Below are 25,112 nucleotides of genomic sequence, written 5' to 3' on the forward strand. Positions count from 1 at the left end.
TTCATGGCCACAATTTACCGACTTCTAAAGGCTTCTTCCACCCAGATTATACAAAGTAACATGAGTTCTTCAGTGGCCTTCAGTCACCAGATCTGAGTCCAGTAGAACACCTTTGGGATGTGGTAGAAAGGGAGATTCACAGTATGAAAGTGCAGCTGAAAAATCTGCAGAAATTGTGTGATGCAGTCATATCAACATGGACCTGAATCTCAAAGAAATGTTTCCAACAGATGAGCAAAGGAAGGCCCTATTTAATATTAGTGCAGTGTTCCTGATAAAGCACTCAGCGACCGCATTGTAGTATGTCACTAGATCGACTTTACATTATTGTGTGTGTGTTTGTGTTCGCAGATCCGCTGTGAGGGTATGCGACTGTTCCTGCTGTGGCTACAGGCTCTGCAGACAAACTGTTCTGAAGAGCAGTTGCTTATCTTTGCTTGCCTGGTGCCTGGTTTCCCCGCAGTTCACTCTTCCAGAGGTCCCTGCACATTAGACACCATCATCTACAGCCCCTTCTCCAATCCTCCTGATGGTGAGGGCACAAACATGTTCACAGTTGCCTAGTCTATATTTACTGTCTTCTCTTCTGTATGTGGTGATAAATGAAGTTGAATGAGTGACCGAATGATTACATCAGCTTTGTTGAATCATTTACCTTGTTCTCCACTCTGCCCCAGAAATTGTAACTAGCATAAGGACTGTGGGTGTGGGATGTACTCCTAATGATGATCACACAGTGAAGCCTCCTGGAATCTCTATCCCATTGTCTGATTTACAAAATTTACTGTTGCTGGACTTCGTCACATATTTATCTTAACCGCTTGTAACCTTATTTTTCTGAACATTGTTTTTCATTGTCCTTAAATAATAGTATATTTGCACAAAAGCACAATTATGCAATCAAATGTCACCAGGGAACAAAATGAAAACCAGACCCAGATACTGAAAGGAATGATTTTTTTCCACGCATCTGAAATTCAAACTTTTTTTTTAATGACCTTCAACTGTTCGAATACCAAGAAAAAAAAATAAAATCAGTGTTTTTTGCTGTTGTGACCAGAAATCTGAATAGATTTCATAGCTGAAAGGACTGAATGAAAACCTCCAATTTCCACTCTAGTACACTTTCCTTGATATTCAGGTGACTACCTCAATAGTGACAGGACTGTATTAATAAAAGTAATAATATAAAGAAATAAAAGGACAGAGCCCCTATAATACAAACTACATTGAAACGTTTTATTTGACTTGTATGGAGTCCCTGAACAAATTTAGTTTTATCCTAGACAAGCCTGTCACCACTTTTATTGCATTTTAAACATGTTTCAAAGGTCCAAAAATTAAATTGCAGGCCTTTCTTGATAGGAGGTGTGTGGCGAATGACACTCTCACATTCCTAATTATTTATTTTCTGTACATGTTTGTGGTGGTGCAGCCAAGATTGTACCCGAGGAGATTACCCCTCTGGTGCCTGCTGTTCCTGGGGAGAAGACTGTAGATGACCAGACTTGCTACATTCTGCAAACTGTGCTGAAGTTCATGGTGATCCAGGTAAGAAGGCAGTGATTTTATAAAGCTCATTGTAAACACTTGGATCACAAATAGGAAGGTTGTGGCTGGGCCCCTGAGCAAGGCCCTTAAAGCTCAATTGCACAGCTGTATAAAATGAGATGATAAATTTTATTTACTTTGGATAAAGGTGACTGCTAAATGCTGGGAATGGAATGTAATTGTCTATTGAGACCTGTTTTTAGTATAAAAGTATTTTGGGAGTATTCTGAGAAATCCCACTAGTGTTCACAGACTGTCATTGTATCCGTTAAAAAGTGTTAGAGTCTTCTTAAATACATATTATAAACACGGACATCTGTACAACTGTTCCATTCAAATGCAGCTATTATTACAGATTAAAATAGTGAGTACTCAAAGGTACCACAGGATTAACACAAGGCTATCTATCTGCATTGGACTTGAGAAAACTGCTCATCAAGTACATATCTGATGAATCTATTTACTGTTAGCCCACGTTTTGGCAAAAAAATAAATGAGTGAGTGATTATTACATAATAACAAATTAGTTGTAATGTCATTAGTTAGTATAATATTTATATTAGGCATTGCTACTGCAGCTAAGGTGTGGGCCAGCATTGTAGCTGCACCCAGCCTCACAATGACAGTATGCAAAATTTAACCTTCAAGTACATTTATTATTTTGGGGCTTAATGGGGTCCAACATGCAATCATGTAATCATGAAAATGATTCCCAAAATATCCCCATATCATCACAGATCTTTTATCACATGATTTGTTTCTTCTCTGTACAACCATGCTACCTTTTTTAAATCAAGTTTAGAATTAGATGAAAGAAAAATTTTTTATCTTGCATGATTTCCAAATAGATTGTTGGTGTGGGTTTGGCTTCTGATTGTAGATTTGAAAAATTTGGTGACTTTTTTTCTCCCTCCACGATCTTCTAAAACAGTTTAGCCAATCAATTCGATCTGTCGTTTCATATTAAAAGTGCTCATTGAGTGTTTATTTTAGAAAGGTTATGGAAATATGGGATTGTATATTGGATACACTGCAGATTTGATCTTTAATTCCATTTTAAATTGTATTCAGGATAATGAAAATTTTGTACACCAGAAGACAACATTCAAGTAAAATCATGACTGATGTTTGTTATTTCTGCCAGACATTTGCTTATCAGTGATTTGAATCTCTGTTTATAGGCATCCAGTCTGGAATGGCAAAAGAAAGACAGACAGGACTCAGGCTTCAGGTTTCTCTTTGCCCTCTTTAAGAAGTACTACCTTCCACACCTCTTTCCTTCTTTCCCCAAGCTCACAAACCTCTATAAGCCACTGTTGGGTAAGCTTTCACTTCATATTAACATATTTAACCCTAAAGGATTTGACATGGGTACAAGATAGTATGTTACATACAGTAAATAGTGTCATTCAACAGAATCCAAACCAACAGTGATCACTCTTACTGTTTGGCCTAATTTACAGAAGAAAATTCTCTATGCATGTAAACGTTGGAAAGAAATAAGGTGTCACTTTACAAAGTGCCAATATTTATACTGAGGTCTAGTATGAAATGAGATATTTAACTATTAACTATTACAGACAATAGAGCATTACATGTCTAAACACAGCACTATGCCCAGAGCTAAAATTACTTTCCCATTACCTTTGTCAAAGTATTCCCTTTTAGGATAAATGGCACCAAACCCCTGAACATGCGGCATGCCTCCTGCTTGAATGTGTACTTTTTTTAATTGAACATTGTTTGCTATTTCTTTTGCTTAGTTTTTTTGTTTTTGTTGTTGTATGTTTTTTTGCATGATCATCTGATCTTTCCTTCATCATGTCTGTTCTCTTCCCCTTCTCCCTCTCTCTTTTAGACCTCCCTGACCACAGACCCAAACCTCTGTATGTGCCAGTATCACGCAACAACGAGAGCACATTCTGCACACGCGACCAGTACCTGGCCCCCCGCGTAGCCTTTATCACCTGGCTGGTCAGCTTCTTCCTGGAGAAGAAGTATGTTAGCTCAGCTTCAACCAGCACTAAGAATGGAGGAGAAGTTCTTCCCAAGATCATCCAGGTAGAAGCAAGTAACCCAAAAAGTTGTTGCATTTCAGTATCTGTCAGGAATATATCTGTTTTTCCCCCCAAGCTCTAAGCACATGAGAAAAAAAGTGTTACAGTAGCTATGCTGTTTGTCACAATGGTGAGCTTATTGTTTAGGAGTGTGTTTGTTTGCATTTTGTAATGTCTTCAAATCAGTTTCTGTCAGAATCACTGACCTCTAACAAATAGTGCTACAGCCTAAAATGTAAATTTAGTTACATAAATTAATGAAGGTTGACCTTTAAATTAAAAGTAATTTGCAAGAACTTTTTTGATGTACTTTTATTTCTTTGTTTGAATTAATTAAAGATGGCTGTCATCCATTAGTAAAATCCAGTCGTTACTTCTCATGTAATCTGTGTGTGTGTGTTTATACCAGACGGTAACTGCAGGCAGTAGCAGTCAGGAGAAGAGTAGCGAGTCAGAGCCCAACGGGCCGGCAGAGCAGGAGAAAAACCACTCGAACAGCAGCACGCTGTCTGACCGCAGAGGCAGCAACTCCAGTCTGTGTAGCATTGAGGAGGAGCACCGCTCCGTTTACGACATGGTGCAATGCATTCTGCTCTCTACCCGAGACAATGTCAACTTTGTCAACGAGGTCTTCCACCAGGTCAGACAGAATAGTGACTTGTGCATAGCTTACATTTCTGGCAAGTGCAGTGTTTCCTCAGTTTGCATATGTTTTATGTTACAATGCTGCCATCTTGTGGCGTGGTCGCATTAATATATTAAATAATACTGCAGTTGTTTTAGATGTAGCTTTGCAGTAAGTTTACAACATATTGACAGTAAAGTGTTTTTAACCTTATCTGCAAAATTAAAATAAATGGCTTAACAAACCAGTTTTGTGGGGTTAAAATGGTAAAATATTTATTTAAATTTTCTGAATTTACCCTAAACGTCATCACCCTCTCAGGCCTTCCTTTTGCCATCCTGTGAGGCATCGGCCACCCGTAAAGTGATTAAAGTCTACAAGAAATGGATTCTGCAGGAAAGGCCTAGCTTTATGACTGAGCCTGATAAGGCTCATGATGAGGAGACAGAGGAAGTGCAGCCACCTGTTGAGATTGACAGTACACACCACTCACAGGTGATATACAGTTTTATAGCATTTTATGACGATTGTGTTTGTATTCTAAGTCTATGATGAGCTCCTGGGCTATAAGGATCAACTCTAATATTGTCATAATAGTAATAAGGATTTTTTGTGCCCTTGGGTTCAATTTTGTCAACGTAAACATTTCTAAAATGTATGGATTAATAATTTGGTGAAGTTAATTAAGAACATTCAAGAAGTTCAGTTTGTATTTTTAAGCAGACGTAATGGAAACTGCCCTGTGTCCGTTTCTAGGAGATCCATGGGCACAAAAGGTCATCCAGCTGGGGGAGAACTTACTCCTTCAGCAGTGCCATCAGCAGAGGCTCTCTGATCGAGAAACAGAACCATGATGTGAAAGCTGGCATTCAGCCTACACTTCAGGTCTACACATTCACCCACTATAGCTTTGTGACCAAAGTCAAACAAAATAGAATGACATTTATTTCCACTTAGTTATGTGGGTAGAAGGAGATTTATGTATTAGACAAAAGGGCTCATTAAGATCTACAGGCATGAGTGAAATGTCTCATGTACATCATGAATGGTGACCCTTATCTGTTACCAGAGTCTAATTTGTATCATTGTTTACAGGTCTTTCTGACTAACTCTTCAAACGTGTTCCTGTTGGAACCTTGTCACGATGTGCACAAACTGCTTGAGAACCAAGTGGAGGTGTGCAGGGCCGTGCTCAGTATCTACCGTCACATAATTATGGAGCACAACATGAACCGACAGACCTGGTACACTTCTTCATTCTTCTACACACAAACAAGGATTGTTCAGCTCGTATGTTCAACACATGTTCTCCAACCTTGCAACATACTATTTAGATATTGATTTGTATCATTTAAACAATATTTGGTGTGATGTTTGTATGAAAATATACTGACTTAAAAATATTTCTGACTTTTTTTGTCTCCAGTTAAGAGAAAGTTTGCTTTAGCTTGCAGGAGAAGAGGCAATGGTGGCTTAGTGGTTAAGGTTCTGGGCTACAGATCAAAAAGTTGAAATAAGGTCAAAACATGACTTTAAATCCCAACTTTAAAAACCTAGTATCCTAACACATTGGGATATGTAAAGGAAACGATCACAACATACATTTCTTTCATTCAAGAAATGAATGGGCTTTAAACATGAGGAATGTTTTCATTCTGACTTTCACTATCAGTCTTTATTTCATTTCCTTTTTGGGCAACGAGTCAGTGCCTGTAATAATAATAAATATGTCCTCACACCACTCTCAGTTGTGCTCTCTGTAGTCTTTTATTTCACTTAGATTTTTAGTATGTCCTAAAATGAATGCACTAGCCCGGACCTAAAAACAATCAACTAACAACAATTGAAAAGAACAAGTATATAGATGTGATGAAAGGTGAACTGAGACAATTTAGAAGTTTCATCTTTGTACTCTGGTTGTTACAGTGATGTAAATTCACAGTTTGATGTTCTGACCCAACAACCACAGAGCAGTAAGCATGATTTGTTGCAGATGGGTAGAGAAGAAATAAAATGCTCTCTTGCTCATTTGTTACAAACCTTATCCCAAAACCATGATAGCACTAGTGTACTTACTGTGACTACAGTATTATCCTTATTACATTTCATTCTCCTGAGCACTGCTGATGTGGAATCATATTTAAATGCATAGTCACATGCTGATGCTCTGTGTTTTATAGGGAGCAGATGCTGCAGGTACTGCTGAGAATAACTGAAGCAGTCATGAAGAGGTCACAGGATGACCAACGAAGAGACACTTTTGCCCAGAGCCTGGCTAGTGTCTTATTCAGAGTAAGTGAGGAGTCCATCTCACCACTACAGGCTGTAGTTTGTTAATAATAGGACATTTAAACATAATAATAAGGAGCAAAGTCTCTGTTCCTTATTGATGATGAGCGTACACTTTTTTGTTTTACAGTGATCTGAACTGTAACATGCTTATTTTCCTTTAGACCATCATTGTGGCATGGGTGCGGGCCAATCTTAGTGTGTTCATCTCTCGTGAGCTTTGGGATGATCTACTGGCAGTGCTGTCCTCTCTCAGCCACTGGGAGGAGCTGGTGATCGAGTGGGCCAGCATCATGGACTCACTGACCATCGTGCTGGCCCGTTGCGTCTATGGCCTCGACCTCAACAACCTTCCACTTGACAAGCTCTCTGAGCAAAAAGAAAAGAAACAGCGGGGCCGAGGTGTGTGTGTGTGTGTGTGTGTGTGGTGTATGTGTGTGGGGTGTGTGCTTGTGCACGTGTGTGTGCGTGCGTGCCACTTAAGCAAAAACAATGTTTCAATGTTTTTTTTTTCACCCTCCGTTTACTTCCATCTTCTATATACCTGCATGCAGGAACATAAACACATGCGAACATTACACATGCACTGATGGTGTAAATGTACATTTCTCTTCACTAAATTACTGCTCTATATTCTGCTTGGGGACAGCATCTTGCATGTTGCTTTCCATCAGGTAGCTGAATGCTTTTCCATATGATTTGTTTTAGTCACTGTCGCTGGCCGAATATTTGATTACGGGATGTTCAGCAAGGATTTTTTATGACCATTTATTTGTGCAGCCCTACACTTAACCTCTATCCACATGATATTATGTGTTGTGATCCTGACACAAATAGCTATTTGGATAATTGCACGAATGGGCAGGTGTACAGGTGTTTCTTTAATCATAAAACCTGAATAAATAAAAACAAAAAAGTTGTATAAAATACACATAGATATATCAGCTGTTGTATAGTTTTGTGCAACTTTCCAACGAAATTTCAATGGTTTAATCTTTTCCAGACATTCTACACTAATTATGCACCAACAGGTTTCCTTGATCGCATGTCAGGAAGACATATATAATTATGAATTAATTAAAAAATATAACATTAATTATTAATTAATTACAAACTATAATTAACCACAAATTATATTTTCTGCATGAGTTCATTCTCTAATTATAGCAGTTTAATATTTATTTCACAAAAAAACTATTTCCATATTACTAGTGTGTGTATATATTTAGAGAGAGAGAGAGACGTTTGTTTGTTTGTTTTTTGTTTTTTTTATACAAAAGGTGCTCTGTGAATTGTTTGCAGCTATTTTTGCTATATATACATGTATGTATGCTTGTGTAGGAGTGATGCAGGATTCTCAGAAATCATCAGTGGTATCAAGATCATTCTCTCTGAGTTGGAGGAATGCAGGAGAGCAAACTGGCACTCAGGAGCCCATGCGCATTCGCAGTGCCACCACCACCGGAGCTCCTGCTGTGGAGAAAGCTCGCAATAACGTCCGACAGAAAGCATCAGGTACATTACCGCATTAGCTTTCTTACTTTTACTGTGTAGGAGGAGATTGAATCTCTTCAGGAGAAGAGCTGCTTGAGTTTGAAAAGATGCATTTGAACCTCTCTTGAGCCGTGCATAGATATGTGTGTTAGCATGCGTGTGTGAGACAGCACAGCTCCATACAGTATGTCTCATTTCCTTTTGCCTAAGTGGATTTGTTCCATGTTTATCTTCAAACAAGTCAGCATTCTGCTGCCTTCATTAAGAAAGCTATCACCTCAGCTGGTGGGCTTTATTTGATCGTTTCATTAAGAACATAATTAATTCTCATTAATATGAATAAAAAGGTAATACATTGAAAGTGATGTTAGCTGGAAGCAAAGCTCATGATTAAAGAACACTGAAGAGAGAAAAAGAGTCGTTTTTACATTAATTATGACAGTGACAAATTTTACAATTTTATCAGCACATGCAGAAAAGCTTATTTAATTGAAACTATATTATTTACATCCACCTTAAATCAGGTTTCAAAAGATGCCTTGAAAAAGTCATAAATCTGGGTTCTAAATCAGCGAAGCACAGTTTGGTGAATTTCTTGCACTTTGATCCATTCTTTTAACGCTCTAAAACCACCAGACTTCCTTTTTTTTTCCTTCTGTTGCCCTTGAAAATACAACATATGGACATTATGTAAAATATTTTCTATGAAATATGCCATCAGATTTGAAAAACTGTTTAGTATTTGCATTTTATCAGTACTATGTTATGTATCATTGGTGCATTTAGTAGCATACGGTTTCAAAATTTCAAAAATTTCAAATTTTAAAATATGTTAGAAATCCTTGTTTACTCATGGCAGGTGTGTGAGAGTGAGTGAGTGAGTGAGTGTGTGTGGGACTAAAAAAATAATAGATTGGGAACATGACCTTCCTGATTCACGATTTTCCTATACTACTCCAGAGAGAAAATAATAGAAATATAACTTGAGTATGACTTAGCAGTGTATCTGTATGTTTCTATGCACCTCATGTAAATGTTACTTGAAATATTCATATTTTAATAAATAGAAGGTCCCATTTCACAGATAAGGGTTATCTGCATTCAAGTCCACTAAGTAAACATTAAATTATAGAATTGTTTTTATTGGTTTTGGTTTCTTCTTATTCCAAACTGCAATATTATATTTTCGCCCTTTCAACACTTCCAGAGATCAGCTCTGAGCATGCGCTTGTTTCTCCAGCGTCGGTTATGGTTGACTTTGCTTTCCTTTTCTCTTTACCCCTTTCTGTCTTTCTATTTCTGTGCTCATTCCTTGGGTAGCTAAGCGAAGCCAGTCCATCAGCAACTGTGTGCATCTGTATGAAGCTTTGCCGGCCACCAAGAGTGTGCCAATGCTGCTGCACACTGTCAGCTCTTTCTTGCCTGGTATCTCTCACAACTCTCATTGCTCTCACAGACTCTCAGGTAACTGTCCTGTCTCAGTCTATTTGTCTTTCCAGTACTTTTACTTTCTCATCAACTTTTTCAGCACCTTTTAATGACCACCTGAACTCTGATCTGTACTAACAAATATAGCAGATTATTGTAATCTAACTTATTTTTGCAATTTTAATAACGTTTGTTAATGTAATTGATGTAGTGTCTTGTGTGAACTATATTTTTGCAGTATTCCATTCTTATTATGTTTTTGTTGGTATTATGGCAATGCTCAAGCTCTGTGCATTGCACTGCATGGTGACTTCACAAGTGTTTTCTCACTTGGCCTGAATACCTGAGTTTGTATACACCCAAGATTGATTCTAGACTTGTTTGGCGAGTGGCTCATTATTTCAGTTACTTTCACAAATTCCTTGAATACATTGTACCAAATGTTGTGCCTGCAAGTATAAAAAGTGATACAAGGCATCAGAGATGAGACAGCAGTGTGTTTTTAGACTAAGTTTGTCTAATGTTAATGTCTCTAATATCTGTATTGTGTCATTCGGTATGGCCTCTGTTCTACACATTTATGCACGTAAATCAGCTTGGTAGTGATTAGCAGTATATGACCTGTCAGTCACTTAGTGTTGCGTACGACAGTATCAACAAACTAGCTTTAATTGCTTCTTTTGAGTCTTTATTACTCCACGTGTGAACCTTTGTATGACCTTTTCCTTCTCAGATGTCGAAGAATGTCAGATAACTGAATGTGGAGGAGAAGGAGAGATGGGAGAAGGAGACAGTCCCCTCCCTCGTAGTAGTAGCACCTCAGATATTACCCAACAACTCACAGAATGCTTTGCAGGTACACACACCCCTCACTTTGGAGATATATATATAGATATATATAGAGATAGATAGATAGATAGATAGATAGATAGATAGATGGAGAGAGAGAGTATATGTCTATGTATAGGTATGCACATATAATAAGGGAGAGAGAGAGCGAGAGAAAGTCAAAGTGCATTGTAGCCCTTATGTCATTGTATCCTGTGTATGTTAAATATGTAGGTCAAAACAAGGAGGATTCTCCAAGTGCAAGCTATTCTGATGGGAAATCCTGGGTAGGTGACAACAGCTCAGTAAGCAAGCGGGAAACACCCACGGTTAGTCCTGTTGTACACATCCATTTGTACCTCTGTAGATCATTTTGTGTAACATATTTAGAATTATATATGCAATATATGTGCAACTTAGATTCTGGTTCGGCGGAGCAGCAGTCCGGGAGATATCGACTACCCAGGAGAAGCCGGGTCTGTGAATGCAAGAACAAAGATTCGGGAGAAAAGTAAGCTGCTAGAAAAGTATAAATCTTCTCCAACCCTGGGTTTCAAAAAAATCATAAGAAACCTCCTTATAAGTAGACTAAACTGTCATTTTATTCACTTTGGAGTTTTAAGCCACAAAATCAGAATAAAGTCCACTGGGAACTGAAGAACTATAAACTGTATTGAATTCTGTTTTCTGCATGCAGGCCTGTGGGGCTGTGCATTTAAGTGTCATGCTTTCTTGAAATTGTGATTTCTTTTTACAATTCCCTCAAGAGAAGAAGAATATGGTAGTGAAGTACTTGGGCACAGTTTTGTAAGAAGAAAAAAGTAATTTAAGAAAATGGTGAGTAATTGCTCTCTCTGTACTGGTGCTACAATGGTCATGTTTTTGTTGTCTTCTTTACTATTTGTAGGTGAGAGTGTGAGCAGCGAAACCTCTAACTACCTCAGCGACGCTGACGTAAATCCCCTGACATGGCAGGCTGTAGAGGAAGAACAAGACTCTTCCTCAGCCAATGATGTCAGTGTGAGCGTTAACATGGGAATGACCGCTGATACAGAGAGCCAGAGGAGTCTACTGCTGAGTCAGAGTGAGGCACTGGCAGGTACAGCAACCCTCAGTTAACAAACAGGACAGGACATTAGTTAGACATTAGTTAATAATCAGTATCGCAAGAACACAATTCCTTTTTTAATTAAGATCAGCAAAGCTCTTATTACTTATGAAATTCATTAGGTGACATGTAAACAAGAATTTGTTCAATTATAAAGTTTGTTAATTTAGAGTAACTAGATGCATTATGTCCATATATACTGTAGCTTGTCCTCGAGGTACGAAGGTAACAGTTTCCAATGAAACCATTAGAACTAGAAAATAATATAAGTCAAACCATGACTTAGCCTACCCAGGAGTCTTAAAGAATGGTGATCAGTATATTACAGTACACTTGGCTAATGCAGTCTAATAAAATGTCCTGTCTGCTATAAAACCTTTAATAATGGTGGTAATTCTAAAATTAAATCTCTAAAGCTACATGTCATACATTCATTGAGGTATCATATCGTATTGTACTCACCAAGATTCTGTCCGACGTCTATGTACTTGAACAACGTTAGGTTATTAATGGCTACATTAACTTAGTTGACGTAAGATGGCGATGATAAAGTAGCAAAAAACACAGAACAAGATTTAAAATGTGTAAGTCGAACTAGTGAAACTCGAAGAGTGTCTGTATTTTGTTTCGAAAATCACACTCAAAGGTGCCACAGCTAATAGGACTACAACTGTTACAGTATTGCAGTGTTTGCTAAAACTACTAACAGACTACTGCAACTGCTATTACTGCTACATTACTGCTACTACAACTACAATGATTAATACCAATACTTCAACCGCTGCACTACTGCTACCACTACTACTAAAATAATAATTATTGTATTTATTTAAATTTTCTTTACATCTTACTTTGTTCACATTAACTGTTGTAAGAAAGGTTGGAGGATAGAGATATTGTGGATTTAAATTTAGGAGTGTAAAGGCACAATGATCTGCCCTTTATAAAGACTTGTCTGATCTTATCAAGCAACCACCACCACATGAGAAGGTTTGTTTATAATAACTGCATAGCTTACAATCACGTACACTCATTGATTTCGTTATGGAGTGTATGGAACTCCGTTCTCCTCCCTTCTTAGCTTTGTCCTTCTTTGCCCCTCATCTGTTAACCCTTACCGAGCATCCCAGAAAGTGTGCCATCTATGTTTCTTCCTACTTGTCTTCTGTATTCAGTATGTGAATTCATTGCTCTGCATGAAGAATGGTGTCACATCTTTATACAGTCATATTCAAGTGGTTTTCTGTATCTATGTGTTTGTGTTTGTGTTTGCAACATTAACTCATCCTCCTCTGTGAATCCTTCTCATCATTAACAGGTTCATTTTAAAGATGATATCCAAAGCGCTATATGATCAAATGTTAAGTCTTCTTACATTTGGTAGTGCTGCTGATGGTGATTCATCTACAGCCCTGGGATCAATCAAAGCACCACATGTGTTTCCTGTTTGTGTTCTGTGGATTGATTGTGTGCGTGTTTCTCCACCTTGTGCTTTCACCACTGTGTATGTAGGTTCTGAGTGTGTCCACTCGTTCCACTCTGCCCCTCTGTCCCCATGTCCCCCCGTTTCTCCCACCCTGCTCCTGCCCCAGGGCTACGGTGACGGCCCTCAGCTCCTGGAGGACGCCATACACATGCCTCATGATCTGGGTATTGAACCAGTTTTCCTCTCCATCTTCGCTGACCTCCAAACCTCCTGTCTTCCTTGTTCATATGACCTTACATGAAAATTTCAGACTGAATTGTAAAATTAAGATATTAACCAAACAATTTAAGTAAGCATTTCATGAAAATGTGTTTTGCTTTAACATTTATACCACAGTGTTAAAACTCTTAAATCTGATTGGTCAGAAGGTGTTGATTCATTTTTAGCCTGACTGTTCTAATATTTTATTGTTTCTATAGTAACTGCATACATTGTCTTGTCTCACAAATGCTCCACATAAACAGGTTGTTTTTTTTTTTTAAAAAAAGGATAAATTGATAATAGTTTTTGGGAGGTCAACTCAGACAAAGATCAGGGTGAAAAAAAATATTGGTATATTCCTTAAAGCCTGTTCTCAAGACTCGATCTGGCTTTAATATTAAGAGTTAACCAACAAATATAGCAGAAAATGATTAGGTACAAAAACTTAAAGTATGTCCATATATTTTCAAAATAATTTGACTTAGGAAAGCTGCAATAATCTCAATCATCATTCTTAGTTTGAATTGTTTTTGTATCGTATTGCTTTGCTAACAGACAGCAGTGAGTTTCTGGCTGATGACCACAGCATCATTGCCGGTGGCTGTTTGACTGGCTGGCATGCTGACTCTGCCTTTGTACTCTGGAGGAGAATTCTGGGAATCCTGGGGGATGTTAACAACATCCGGTGCCCTCGAATCCATGCCAAGGTCTTCAGCTACCTGTATGAGCTCTGGCACAAGCTGGCCAAGGTAATGACACCGGTAGTGCCTTTATATAGTTTTAAAGATTCTGTCACAGCAAACACTTGACTCTCTGCTGGTGGTGTGTTCTAGGATATGGTTAGGATATTCTCTACTTTTGTTTGTAAATTTTTTTTTCTAATTTTCCCAGATAAGAGATAACCTGGGGATCAATGTGGATAACCAGTCAGATGTGCCCAAAACTTTGTTCATTCCCCCGCTTCGAATGTTAGCTTCCTGGCTCTTCAAGGTGAGTCACCGGTGGTTATGTGAGGATTGAATTAGCTATACAACTGGAATGTTGATTGAGTAATCTACAAAAAGGTCAGCTTTCTCTTTTGATCTTGCTTTATCCACACTTGTTTGTCATGAATCATGCCTTTTAAATTTTTTATTGATTTTCAGCCTTTTTTCTCTGTCCCTAGGCCACTATGCTGCCTGCTGAGTTTAAGAGTGGGAAACTGCAGTCTTATAGGCTGATCTGTGAGATGATGACTAAACATCAGGATGTTCTACCCAACACTGACTTTCTTGTACATCTCTACCATGTGATGCACAAGGGCTTCACCAGTGATGACCAGGTATCAGTACACAAGAGAGCTAATGGCTTCTTGCTTCATTAGTGTTTGATAAAAAAGAAAGGCCAAATTTTTTAACCTGTGCTAGACAACATCAGTTCCTCATTTTTAGTTAATCAATGCACAAAATTAGTATGTGCCTTATATTTTTCTATTTTAGTTTAAATAAAATTGTCTATGACAGTATGTGTACATTCACACTGTGGCCATTAGAGGGAGCCAGCATTTTGTACTTAGTGTTGGTTGTGTTGCTTTTTTGATCACACATTAGGTTGTGAGTCTTGAGATGGAACAATCCACTAAATTCTAAACCATATACACATACAAAATACCAGTTAGAATTTAGTTATTGCTTTCATAAAACTTTAAAATATTAAGAGAAGAACATTATCAAGCTTTAACCGCCAGATGGTGCTGTAGTCTGTGCAATGATTATTTTATACCGATATTCACTCCTGAACCTGTATGTCACAATATGTTTTGTAAAAACCTCATTGTTTATTATAGTGTTTATTATTAATACCAGGCATATTGTGTTATTATTACATATGCAGTTATTAATATTTTTTATACTAGTTTTTCTTTTTCTTTTTTTTTTTTTGCTGCTTTCTTTTTAACCTTAATTACTGAGGCTTAATAGTTATTTCATGTAAACAGACAATTTAAGTTCTTTTTTAATTGCATTTGTTTGTTCATTTATTTATCCTTAGGATAGAAAATAAGAAATTATAACAAAGTAACCTGTTACTTTTTTTTAATAAATAGCACATGCTACGTTTCTTGCTTATTCTGTTATCACTGACCGCATATAAGCATGAGAAGAAATTAAGAACATTAAAAAAAATTGTGAGTGCACACACATTTACATGATACTATTATTGTTGTTATTATATTTTTCAATCTATTAAGCATTATAGGAGCTCCTGTGTTGTGTGGATGGGATTAACTAAAGGTTAATGGTTGCAGTTATAGCGATGTGTGCTCTCTTATCTCACTCACAGTATCCTTGTGCCCCTCATCTCTTACTTACTTTTCACAAGAGTGCTCCAGAAGGAAAGAGAGACACACTGTTCAGAATTTTACCACCAAAGAGGTGTAACACAGTAACACAGAACAGTCCATGACTGATGTCTTTTTGGTTGGCTCTTTAAGATTGAAGGCTCCTAATGCCTCTGCAATTACCTTGACACCTCACAGGTGTGCACATAGAATTCAATTGGACATGTAAATAATGCATATATAAGCTATTATCTTATAGTTCTTATTCAACATGGGTTTAAACTTAATCTAGGTGATGAGGCAGAAAAGCCGGTCACACCATACAGTGTAAAAGGTTAAGGAGATTGGCTTATGATATGTATGTATTGGTGCATTGCTCAAATATGGTCTGTGGTTTATCGCAAGCCTGTTATGCATTACAGGGGGAACAGATACTGTAAGTCAACAAATCAGGCAGATATTGGACAACTTAACTCACTGATCAACACCACACAGTAGTTTAGTCTGCTTAATGCCATATTTTAAAGAATAAATATAGAGCCAGTTGTGGAAGAATTACAATATATTCAATAGTATCTCAGAATTTGTACTTCCAGTTGTACTGTATGCCAGATTCTCATCTCTCTTAAAGGAAGAATTGCAAAGCTGTTTTTGAAAGGCCCAGCACTTTTTTTTTCCCAGACTATTGTCAGTAGTCCCACCCCCTAGGTCTGCGTGTGCCTTTTCAAAACAAACTACATTCTGATTGAGTTTGCTGTATTTACAGCTGCATAATGGAGCCGCTTTGGCAGAATTGCTGCTTCCTCCAAAGCATTCATTTCGAGTAATCATCCTGCAGTTTTATGGCAGTTAATTACTACTACTTGCTCAGCATCGCAAAGGTCAATTATTGCAAAATGAGCATAAAATGTCCATGTGAACTCAACGCTTCCACCAATTTTACATCTTTATCTCAGCAGGTCTCTTTTTTCCTCTTTATGCTTTATTGGATGTGTTATGCCCTTTTTTCTGTTTTGTATGCATTTTAGCCCACCTTTCTGCACAAAAAAATTCAATCAAGGGAGATGAATTCAGATATACAAAGCAGTCATTCATGTTGGATGTGTGTGTTTGTGCTTTGTTTTTGTTTGTTGCTGTTTGTGTTTGTTATGTAAAGGTTGTGACTGTTCAGTTGTCTGCTTTTTTAATAGTGTGTTTTAGTGGAAAGCATACACAAGATGCACACACTACTCACATAAACCCAGAAAGATATGCTTTATGCAGTCTGCTCTGTTCTTTACCATACATAGCAAATTAAGCTGTTTTATCTTAACTCTTTCCTGTCCGCCTGTTTTACTCCTAGGATGTGCTGAACACAATGATCAGGTGGTGCTCGCCACGCTTCTTCTTCCTTGGTATGCCTGGCTTCACCATGTTGGTCAGGGACTACATCACTGCTGCTGCTCGTGTCCTCAACTCAGACAACTCTGAGGTATCAAAGCCTCTGTCCTGTGTACACTCACATACTTACAAAGACATTAGAAATACAAGCTGAATGGAGAAATAATTCATCTTTTTTTATTTTACTTATTTTTTTATATTTAAGCAGTACCAAATGTACATATACGATCTAACACGATCACTGTAGTGATTTGTGTAAATGAATCACTATTCTTAATTAAGCTTTATTAATTAATAAAGGATTTCAGAAGGATCTTGTCTCTATACAGTACAAGGCTGTGGCAACATCTAAGGTTGAAAACCTTTCGAAGCTTAATCAGTGGAGGTACAGATATGATATTTTTGATTGTCAAATTGTCTGATAAAACGTCTCACAAATTCACATGAGTCAAATGAGTTGGCTGATTCTGCTTTGTCATGTGACTCGTCTGATTTGACTGTTTCATCCAGTTCGTCTGTGCCATCTGATTTAACTAGATATCTGCTTTCAGCTGATTCGGTTGTCGTCTGATTTGGCCGAGTGGATTTAACTTATTCAGCAGAGTTATTTTATCCAGAGGATTTTGCTGAAGTGTTGCTAATAAAGCAAAAAAACAAACTGTATAAAATGGTATAGCTTTTTATCTGCCAAAAATGTATCTGCCAAAAATGTATCTGCCAAGAGCTTCAACTTATCAACAGTTCTTGTCTTTTATACAGAATGAAAAAATGAATGTGCTCGTGTTCCTTATTCGATATAAGTGTAGTAAAGTAATAAAGGGATTTGTTTAACAGTCTCCAAGGATTGAAGCTCAAACAGTGCTCGGCTCTCTGGTCTGCTTCCCCAACCTGTATGAGCAGATGCCTTCACTGCAGTCTGCACCAAAGTCTCAAGATATTATTGTTGGCAAGGATGACTTGAAGGTATGCAGTATGGTCTTTACCTTCACATGTACACTTGTTTTGTTTGGTTAGTTGCCTCATGTGAATGTTGTTGCTGTCTTTAGGACTACCTTGTAAACATCCTGCTGAAGACGGCACGTAGTGAGCCAAATGAAGGAGCCAGGTAAAAATTTGCCTTATTTCTTTTAAGAGTACCAAAGACTCTTGGATAAAAAGAAAATTATGTATTAATGTGTTTGTAAACTGCTAGAAAAAGAAAATAAACCCCTTACGTCCTAAGATAAATCATTTACTTTGTTGTGGTAATTTAGTTCGGAAATGTGCCATGTTTTTTCTACTACTGTTGTGTCCAATTGCTGTATGCCAATACAGATGTAACATTTAAATTATTTGATTACTCAGCCATTGATTATAATTTATTTTTAAGGTTACAATATTCTTTGTGTGTGTGTGTGTGAGAGAGAGAGAGCATGTGTGGAGGTGTGTGTGTGATAGAGAGAGTGTGTGAATGTGTGCGTGTGTTAAGCCATGTCTGTGTATGTTTGTAGGTGTGTTGCTATCTGCAGTCTGGGTCTCTGGGTGTGTGAGGAACTGGGGCAGCAAAAGATACACCATCAAGTAAATGATGCCATTAATGTACTTGGTGTCACTTTAAAGGTTAGTGTGTTTTCTGTAGTACGCTTTTCCCAATGTGGTGCTATATAGCAGGGTTTCTGAAACATTTTGCTGCCAGGAACCTCTTTAACTTTTATCAAACAAACAAACAAATAAATAAAGAACCCTCTTAAAGTAGATTTATTTTAAATAATAAAATTCTGCAAATATTTGGCACATTACTTCATTTACAGACCCACTTGTTTCAATTTTCTTGACCAGAAACAGTCTAACTATAAAAATCCAACAACTAAATAAAGCCTTCGATAAATGTTGATTGTGATTAAAACCACTATAAAAGCATTATAATAGCAACTGACTATACTTTATGTGAACCCCTTGTTGTCTGTGGACTCCACTATGAGAACCGTGACTTTTTGGCTATGAATATTAATATTGTGTGTGTGTGTGTGTGTGTGTGTGTGTGTACAGTGTTTCACATGATTAGTAGAATACCTGGAGAGGACCTTTTTGAAGTGTACAACTTGACATAGAGAAAAAAAAGAGGTAGTAGGTGGTGGGTAAAGGGAGACTTCCTCTAAGAGCACTAAAAGCAGCTAGAAGATTATTGAAGCATCATTTTTTTTTAGTCTTTCACTATTTAGTCTTCTATTAGATTGTCTATCGGGTCATGGTTAGAAAACCATTCATGTACTACCAGAGAATTTAATCAAATTCCAAATGACCAAAGCCCAGCTCTACAGATAATTGTGTATGTAGCAATATTTAAAATCCATTATACTGAAATCTCTGTAGCTGAGCAGAGTTTCCCTTTTATATTTTGTTTTAGATTAACGAGTAATAATACCGCTCCTCTCGACCTATTTGAACTTCTTAATCCCTATTCTCCTATTAGAAGTCTTCGTTCCTCTGACCAGGCTATGTTAGTGGTCCCTCGTGTATGGCTCAAGCGTAGAGGAGAGCGTGCCTTTTCTGTGGCCGGTCCTAGACTATGGAACTCCCTGCCATTAGAGATTAGGACGGCACCCTCCATTTCTAGTTTTAAGTCCAGGCTAAAAACCCACCTATTTTCTCTAGCCTTTTCATGATTGCCCAGGGGTTTATGTTTGTTTATATTTTATGGTTTATATTTATATCACTTTCTTTTAAACTGGTTATTTTATTTTGTTTACTTTTTTAATAATTCTTAGTTTAGCTATTTGAACTCTATTTTATTGTGTACGTGTGTATTTTTAAGAGTATGTGTAATGTCAAACGCACTGTGAAGCACTTTGGCCAGCCGTGTGGCTGTTTGTAAATGTGCTATATAAATAAAGTTGAAGTTGAGTAATGATTTAGTTTATCGAGCTTAAAAGCATGCAATGAAATAATATTTTAGATAGATATTCCATAAAATCCAGAAAGAAATATCTTTTTTAGATAATTTAATCAGGAATATTAATTCCTGAGATGAACCAGTTACATTACAGATATTGTAAGTGGCTTAGAAATGATTGCACCATGTCCCTGCACTTTTTGAAAGCAACAAAAAGTGCAGGGACATGGTGCAATCATTTCTAAGCCACTTACACTCAGATGATGTATTCCATTTTAAGCTTTTTCATTTTATGCCCTCTCCCACCTGAAAATCGACCTTTTTGAGGTGCACAACTTGACATAGAGAAAAAAAAGAGGTAGTATTGTAGGTGGTGGGTAAAGGGAGACTTGCCCTAAGAGCACTAAAAGCAGCTAGAAGATTATTGAAGCATCATTTTTTTGTCTTTCGCTATTTAGTCTTCTATTAGATTGTCTATCGGGTCATGGTTAGAAAACCATTCATGTACTACCAGAGAATTTAATCAAATTCCAAATGACCAAAGCCCAGCTCTACAGATAATTGTGTATGTAGCAATATTTAAAGTCCATTATACTGAAATCTCTGTAGCTGAGCAGAGTTTCCCTTTTATATTTTGTTTTAGATTAACGGGTAATGATTTAGTTTATCGAGCTTAAAAGCATGCAATGAAATATTATTATTTTAGATAGATAGTCCATAAAATCCTGAAAAAAATATTTTTTATATAATTTAATCAGGAATATTAATTCCTGAGATGAAACAGTTACATTACAGATATTTGTTCACTTAATTTTGCTTCTGAAAAGTCTCTTCTTTCTCTTCTCTTATTTTTTTCACCTTTCAGTTTGGCAATAAGATTGTGGCCCATGTTGCCTGTGACATCTTTCAGCTGCTGATCTGTCACTGGCAGCACCTGCAGAAACTGGAGCAGTCTCTTCCTAAAAGAATAATTGAAGTATGTGCATGCGGGCCTCCTCTTGACTTGACAAAATGTGCATGTAATTTACCGCTTTTACTGTGGTACAGTGACTGATTTTCTTTTCCTTCCCTTTGTAGATCTTTGTAGCAACGATAGCTTTCCTTCTGCCTAGTGCTGAGCATTCAACAGTAGAGGCAGATAAAAAGGTTAGTACAGGAGCTCTAAAAGATGTGAAGTGCTTATTTATTTAACTTCTACCTCCATCTAACTTACTTTCTAACGGTTTTTCTTCTGCTAATTTACTGGCAATGTGTGGTTCTGTGTGACTTAGCTAAATGGAGGACATTTTTTCCCCCGTTTTTAATGCTGTAGTTAATGGTATCCTTGCTGCTCTGCCTGCTTGACTGGTGCATGACTGTCCCACTGTCCATCTTACTGGAGCCTATCACCATGCCTATGCTGGATGATCCTGCCTCTCACAAAACACCTCTGTTGGACTACATATACCGGGTCAGTAACCTCTATAATGCCTCCATATAGTCCATTGCGCATCAGTTGCAATGCTTTGATGGTGCGCAATAATCTTTCTTGATTCCAGACAAAGGTCCCGTCATCTAATATAGAAAGCTCATAGTTAAGCATCAAACACTGATGAGAGAATGAATGACATATTAGTCCCTTGCTGTTGAGCAGATGCGGTCGGCCGCAGACCTTTGTGCAGATGTCATGCTCAGAGGAAAAAATGGCCAAATTATTTAAATACCCTATTGTTCAATTGATAAGCCTGCCAATGAATGCTGAACTTGAGAATTCAACTCATCATCATATGAGAGAAACTGCACCTGGTGCAAGGACAAAAATGGACGAAATAAATGTAGATAGTTTCTCCCTTCACTCATATGACTGTTAATCATTTGCAGATAGTCATTACATGCACAGTGGGTTTACTTTATTTTCTAATTAATCAGTCTTAAGCACTTACTATAGCTCATTCTTTTATTTGTCTTTTGTAGATAGAATAATGCAGAAAAGATCGAAGAATACTTTAGTTCAATACAGTAGACTATAAAGAAACGTGAACCATGATGCTTTTTAATGATGTCTGCTGAGACCTCCTGCAGTACTGGAACTGCTGAGTGTTCTTTAGAGTCTAATACCCATGGAATAAAACAAGACAGCTTGTGCTGATACAGCAAAATAATCAGTGGCTTGAATCAGTGGCTCGATGTGAACCAGGTTGCCGGGTACAACACTGAAATGTATTTATTTTCCAATACCAGCATGCACCGACAAATACTTTTGTTATTTATTAAAGTACATTTTAGATCCATTTATGTATATTACCATTTGTGTAGTGTGTATCTGGTTAGATCTTATCAATTACCTTGTGATAACAGGTTATAGTAGCTGTAATCAATCATTCAGTCATTACCATGTTTTTTTTTTCTTTTAAGTTAATAAGACAAAAATACAGCTTGTTAAAAAGAAACCACAAGGCCCTCTGTCTTGTCTTTATCTTGTGGGAAAACTTTGTTATAGCTTTAACACTATTACAAAGCACTGACACTGGAGACTCCTTCCAACAATACAAAATAAGCATTCCTTATTTATTTATCTACTTACTATTTACATGATAGGTTTTCTTCTTATGATTGAGCTCTTTCCTAAAGTCACAGAATTTATCCATAAGAAATGAAGTGTGTATAAAGCTCCAAATGGCTCTGTTTGATTAGCTTCCACTACTCTTTTCCAGTGGACTGTTGCTATGCACTACAACCACTTAGTCACCAAGCAAACAACCCCTTAGGAGAGCATCTGCCTCATTTCTCTAAAAATCCACCGTTCTCATTGTGCTTTCTGGATAGAATCAGCAGTGCAACTACAGTATTGAGTGCACATCGCTGCATTATAACTGTAGATGATTTAGTAGGCTTGTGGGACTGTGCATTATGGCATTTCTTGTGTAGTCAACATAGCATTATATGCTTATAGAAGTCCAGGCACAATTATTACGGCATGAAGAGAAACATTCGTTGTCTCCAGGTAATTCTGAAATAATGAAGTAGTAACATCTTGTGACTTACATCAGATAGCAAATCAGTAAAGCTTTTTAATATAGATTTTAAGCAGTATCTGATCATGTTTGTTTACCTTCTGGACTTGCTTATGTGTTCTGTGTTTGAGATTGAGCCAAAGGGATAAAGTCTTAATTAAATCAAACAAAGCCACCCTGTTCAGGCACTGTGATAAACTGTGCTGGACCGTGTCTTATCTTATCCAGCCAACAGAGGCATGGCCATCTGTTTAAGCACATTCATACACTACCATACTGCAGGAGAAATTGATTATTAGTCCATAAAACCCACTGAATAGGGTTTCTGGCTTAGCACAGTAAATAAAGTCTCACTTCCATATGGTGGCCTACTGTAGGGCTCAGATAGAATAATCCATATGTGCCGACATTTGCTCATAATGTTTCAATTTTAAAGACTGTTCCTGTGGGTGTATCCTGTTTGTTGTTGTTTTTTGTTGGGGTTTTTTAATGGCAAAATACCATCAGGAGCTCAAAATATAATTTTCCTTTAAGGTTACTTTATACAGATCAGTCATCTTAGCTAAAAAACCTTATCACTAACAGTATTTACATTTTAAAGGGTCTGACTGGCTGCTTTTGATTAAACATTCCTCAATTTTCATTAATAATAAATATATTCTTATGATACTGTTTATTTAAAAAAAATGTTCAGCAGCTTCATTAGACTGTTTCTTATCACAATGATAATTGTATGATTCATTTATGTGACAGTAAAGTTTCGATTAAATGATTAATGTTGAACAATTTGTTCATTGTAGATTTAAACAGTATTTTTTTCATGGACTCTATCATTATTATTATTATTATTATTCAGCTAATGTTGTCATGTTAGTTAGCCTGGTTAAATATTTTGCATAAAATTAACTATATAACATTAAACAGCTTATATATATATCATCATCTATCATATATATATATATGAATATTAAGTAGCTTTAGCTACCTCTTTCTTGTTCCCCTACACATGAGGATTTTTGTAATTAAAAAATGATAAATTAATAAATGTATGATAAAACATTGATTGATTTAAATAAACAAATCTTTGCTGTGCAGGAGCTCGAGCGTAAGGTTACAGTATCGTAGCTGTTGGAGCCCCTATTGAATGTACCTCTGTGTTCGACTATTACACCGGTGTCTTTTTCCCCTATTTGTTTAGGTGCTCCACTGTTGTGTATCCGGCTCTAACCTGCACACACAGCAGAGCCACTACCTCCTGAGTCTGGCAGATCTGTCTACAGACTATGACCCCTTCCTGACACTAGGCCAGGTCAAAAACTCTGAGCCCCCCCCTATGCACAATAGCACAGGGGAATTTGGCAACCTTCTCACAGTGGCTGAGGGTAAGTTTGGGTTATCCTTAATGAGTTAAATTTAGCTGTGTCCCCAAGAAGTCTGGCCAATTATTGTATACACTATTTCTTTTATATTCATAATTACAATAAGTGTGCGTTTATATGACCTATTTATATGAGTTATTAAGAGAGTTGTGCCATATTTATAAAGCTTCTACATCGTCGCATTTTCCTATCCAAGGATGCAGGATGCCAGTAGGATTTTATTGCACTGAATCCTTTTTAAAATCTATTAGCGATATCTAGCAGTATCTGAGATGAAACTACATGCATTAGTCTTCCATTTAAAAGCAGTCCATTTATGCAAATTATTTTAGAATTTAGTTCCCCCTAATTTGACCTTGTTCCATCCATTAGGATATTTTTTAAAACTTTTCTAAATGGTTCTTTTAAAGCTTCCTATTTTCAGTAATCATGCTTTTTTTATGATAGTATGATAGAAGAAGCATTTTTTTCCTGTATCAGAATCCTTCACTTGTATACTATACAAACAACTCCTGCTAAAGAATAAATTAAATGCAATATTCCAGTACATTCATATTGATTAGCTCACCTCCAATCCATCTAAGTCCTTAATGCAGTGCACTAGCTTTCCCTTTTTTCTTTAAAGGTAGTGATGGTATTGATGGCACTGTCATAGTGAGCATCCTTTTCACTCTACTCACAACACTAGAATTCCCCTTTGAGCCATCCTCAGCATTTGCATAGCTGTTATTCATAGAGTACTGTTGAGCTCACTGTAAAAGGTGTGATGCTCATTAGCGCAGCTCTTTGAGTACTTTTTTCCTTTTATTGTGGACGCTGAATAGATCCTTTGAAGGTGTCTTTGATTCAGTCTGAAGATACCCAGAAACTCGCAAAGTGATACACAAAAATGACACAAAAGGGAGATTTTTGGTTAGAACTAATAGCTGGTATCATGACTCTTGGAGCTGAAGCAAAACACCCCCCCCCCCTTTTTTTATAAATGATTTAAGAATCTACTCATCATGAGCAGACAGCAGGGAATATACATTTTATCCAGAATTTAACTGATTTTTAAATTAATTGATATGAAAACTTTTATTTTTGTTATTTTGAGCTTGCACA

The 25,112-nt window shown here is 37.1% G+C and overlaps 1 protein-coding gene across 6 annotated transcripts in view; it reads left to right on the plus strand.

Moving 5' to 3' along the window:
* Positions 1–25,112, plus strand: part of ralgapa2 (Ral GTPase activating protein catalytic subunit alpha 2) — a 90,422-nt gene that overhangs the window by 34,041 nt on the left and 31,269 nt on the right. For 4 of the 6 annotated variants that reach the window (XM_047821743.1, XM_047821738.1, XM_047821739.1 and 1 more), the window contains exons 6-33: positions 352–532; positions 1,436–1,551; positions 2,733–2,871; positions 3,410–3,612; positions 4,018–4,248; positions 4,555–4,728; positions 4,990–5,118; positions 5,329–5,477; positions 6,414–6,525; positions 6,687–6,924; positions 7,864–8,037; positions 9,337–9,480; positions 10,178–10,300; positions 10,507–10,601; positions 10,693–10,783; positions 11,180–11,371; positions 12,893–13,030; positions 13,623–13,816; positions 13,959–14,057; positions 14,233–14,388; positions 16,727–16,855; positions 17,599–17,727; positions 17,811–17,869; positions 18,255–18,363; positions 20,502–20,612; positions 20,714–20,782; positions 20,949–21,086; positions 23,828–24,011. In XM_047821743.1, coding sequence (XP_047677699.1) covers positions 352–532; positions 1,436–1,551; positions 2,733–2,871; positions 3,410–3,612; positions 4,018–4,248; positions 4,555–4,728; positions 4,990–5,118; positions 5,329–5,477; positions 6,414–6,525; positions 6,687–6,924; positions 7,864–8,037; positions 9,337–9,480; positions 10,178–10,300; positions 10,507–10,601; positions 10,693–10,783; positions 11,180–11,371; positions 12,893–13,030; positions 13,623–13,816; positions 13,959–14,057; positions 14,233–14,388; positions 16,727–16,855; positions 17,599–17,727; positions 17,811–17,869; positions 18,255–18,363; positions 20,502–20,612; positions 20,714–20,782; positions 20,949–21,086; positions 23,828–24,011 — 4,006 coding nt within the window. The remainder of the gene's footprint in view (positions 1–351; positions 533–1,435; positions 1,552–2,732; positions 2,872–3,409; positions 3,613–4,017; positions 4,249–4,554; positions 4,729–4,989; positions 5,119–5,328; positions 5,478–6,413; positions 6,526–6,686; positions 6,925–7,863; positions 8,038–9,336; positions 9,481–10,177; positions 10,301–10,506; positions 10,602–10,692; positions 10,784–11,179; positions 11,372–12,892; positions 13,031–13,622; positions 13,817–13,958; positions 14,058–14,232; positions 14,389–16,726; positions 16,856–17,598; positions 17,728–17,810; positions 17,870–18,254; positions 18,364–20,501; positions 20,613–20,713; positions 20,783–20,948; positions 21,087–23,827; positions 24,012–25,112) is intronic. The other 2 variants (XM_047821740.1, XM_047821741.1) reach the window with 2 other exon arrangements.

This window comes from Tachysurus fulvidraco, chromosome 12 (genome assembly GCF_022655615.1).
Source record: "Tachysurus fulvidraco isolate hzauxx_2018 chromosome 12, HZAU_PFXX_2.0, whole genome shotgun sequence".
NCBI lineage: Eukaryota > Metazoa > Chordata > Actinopteri > Siluriformes > Bagridae > Tachysurus > Tachysurus fulvidraco.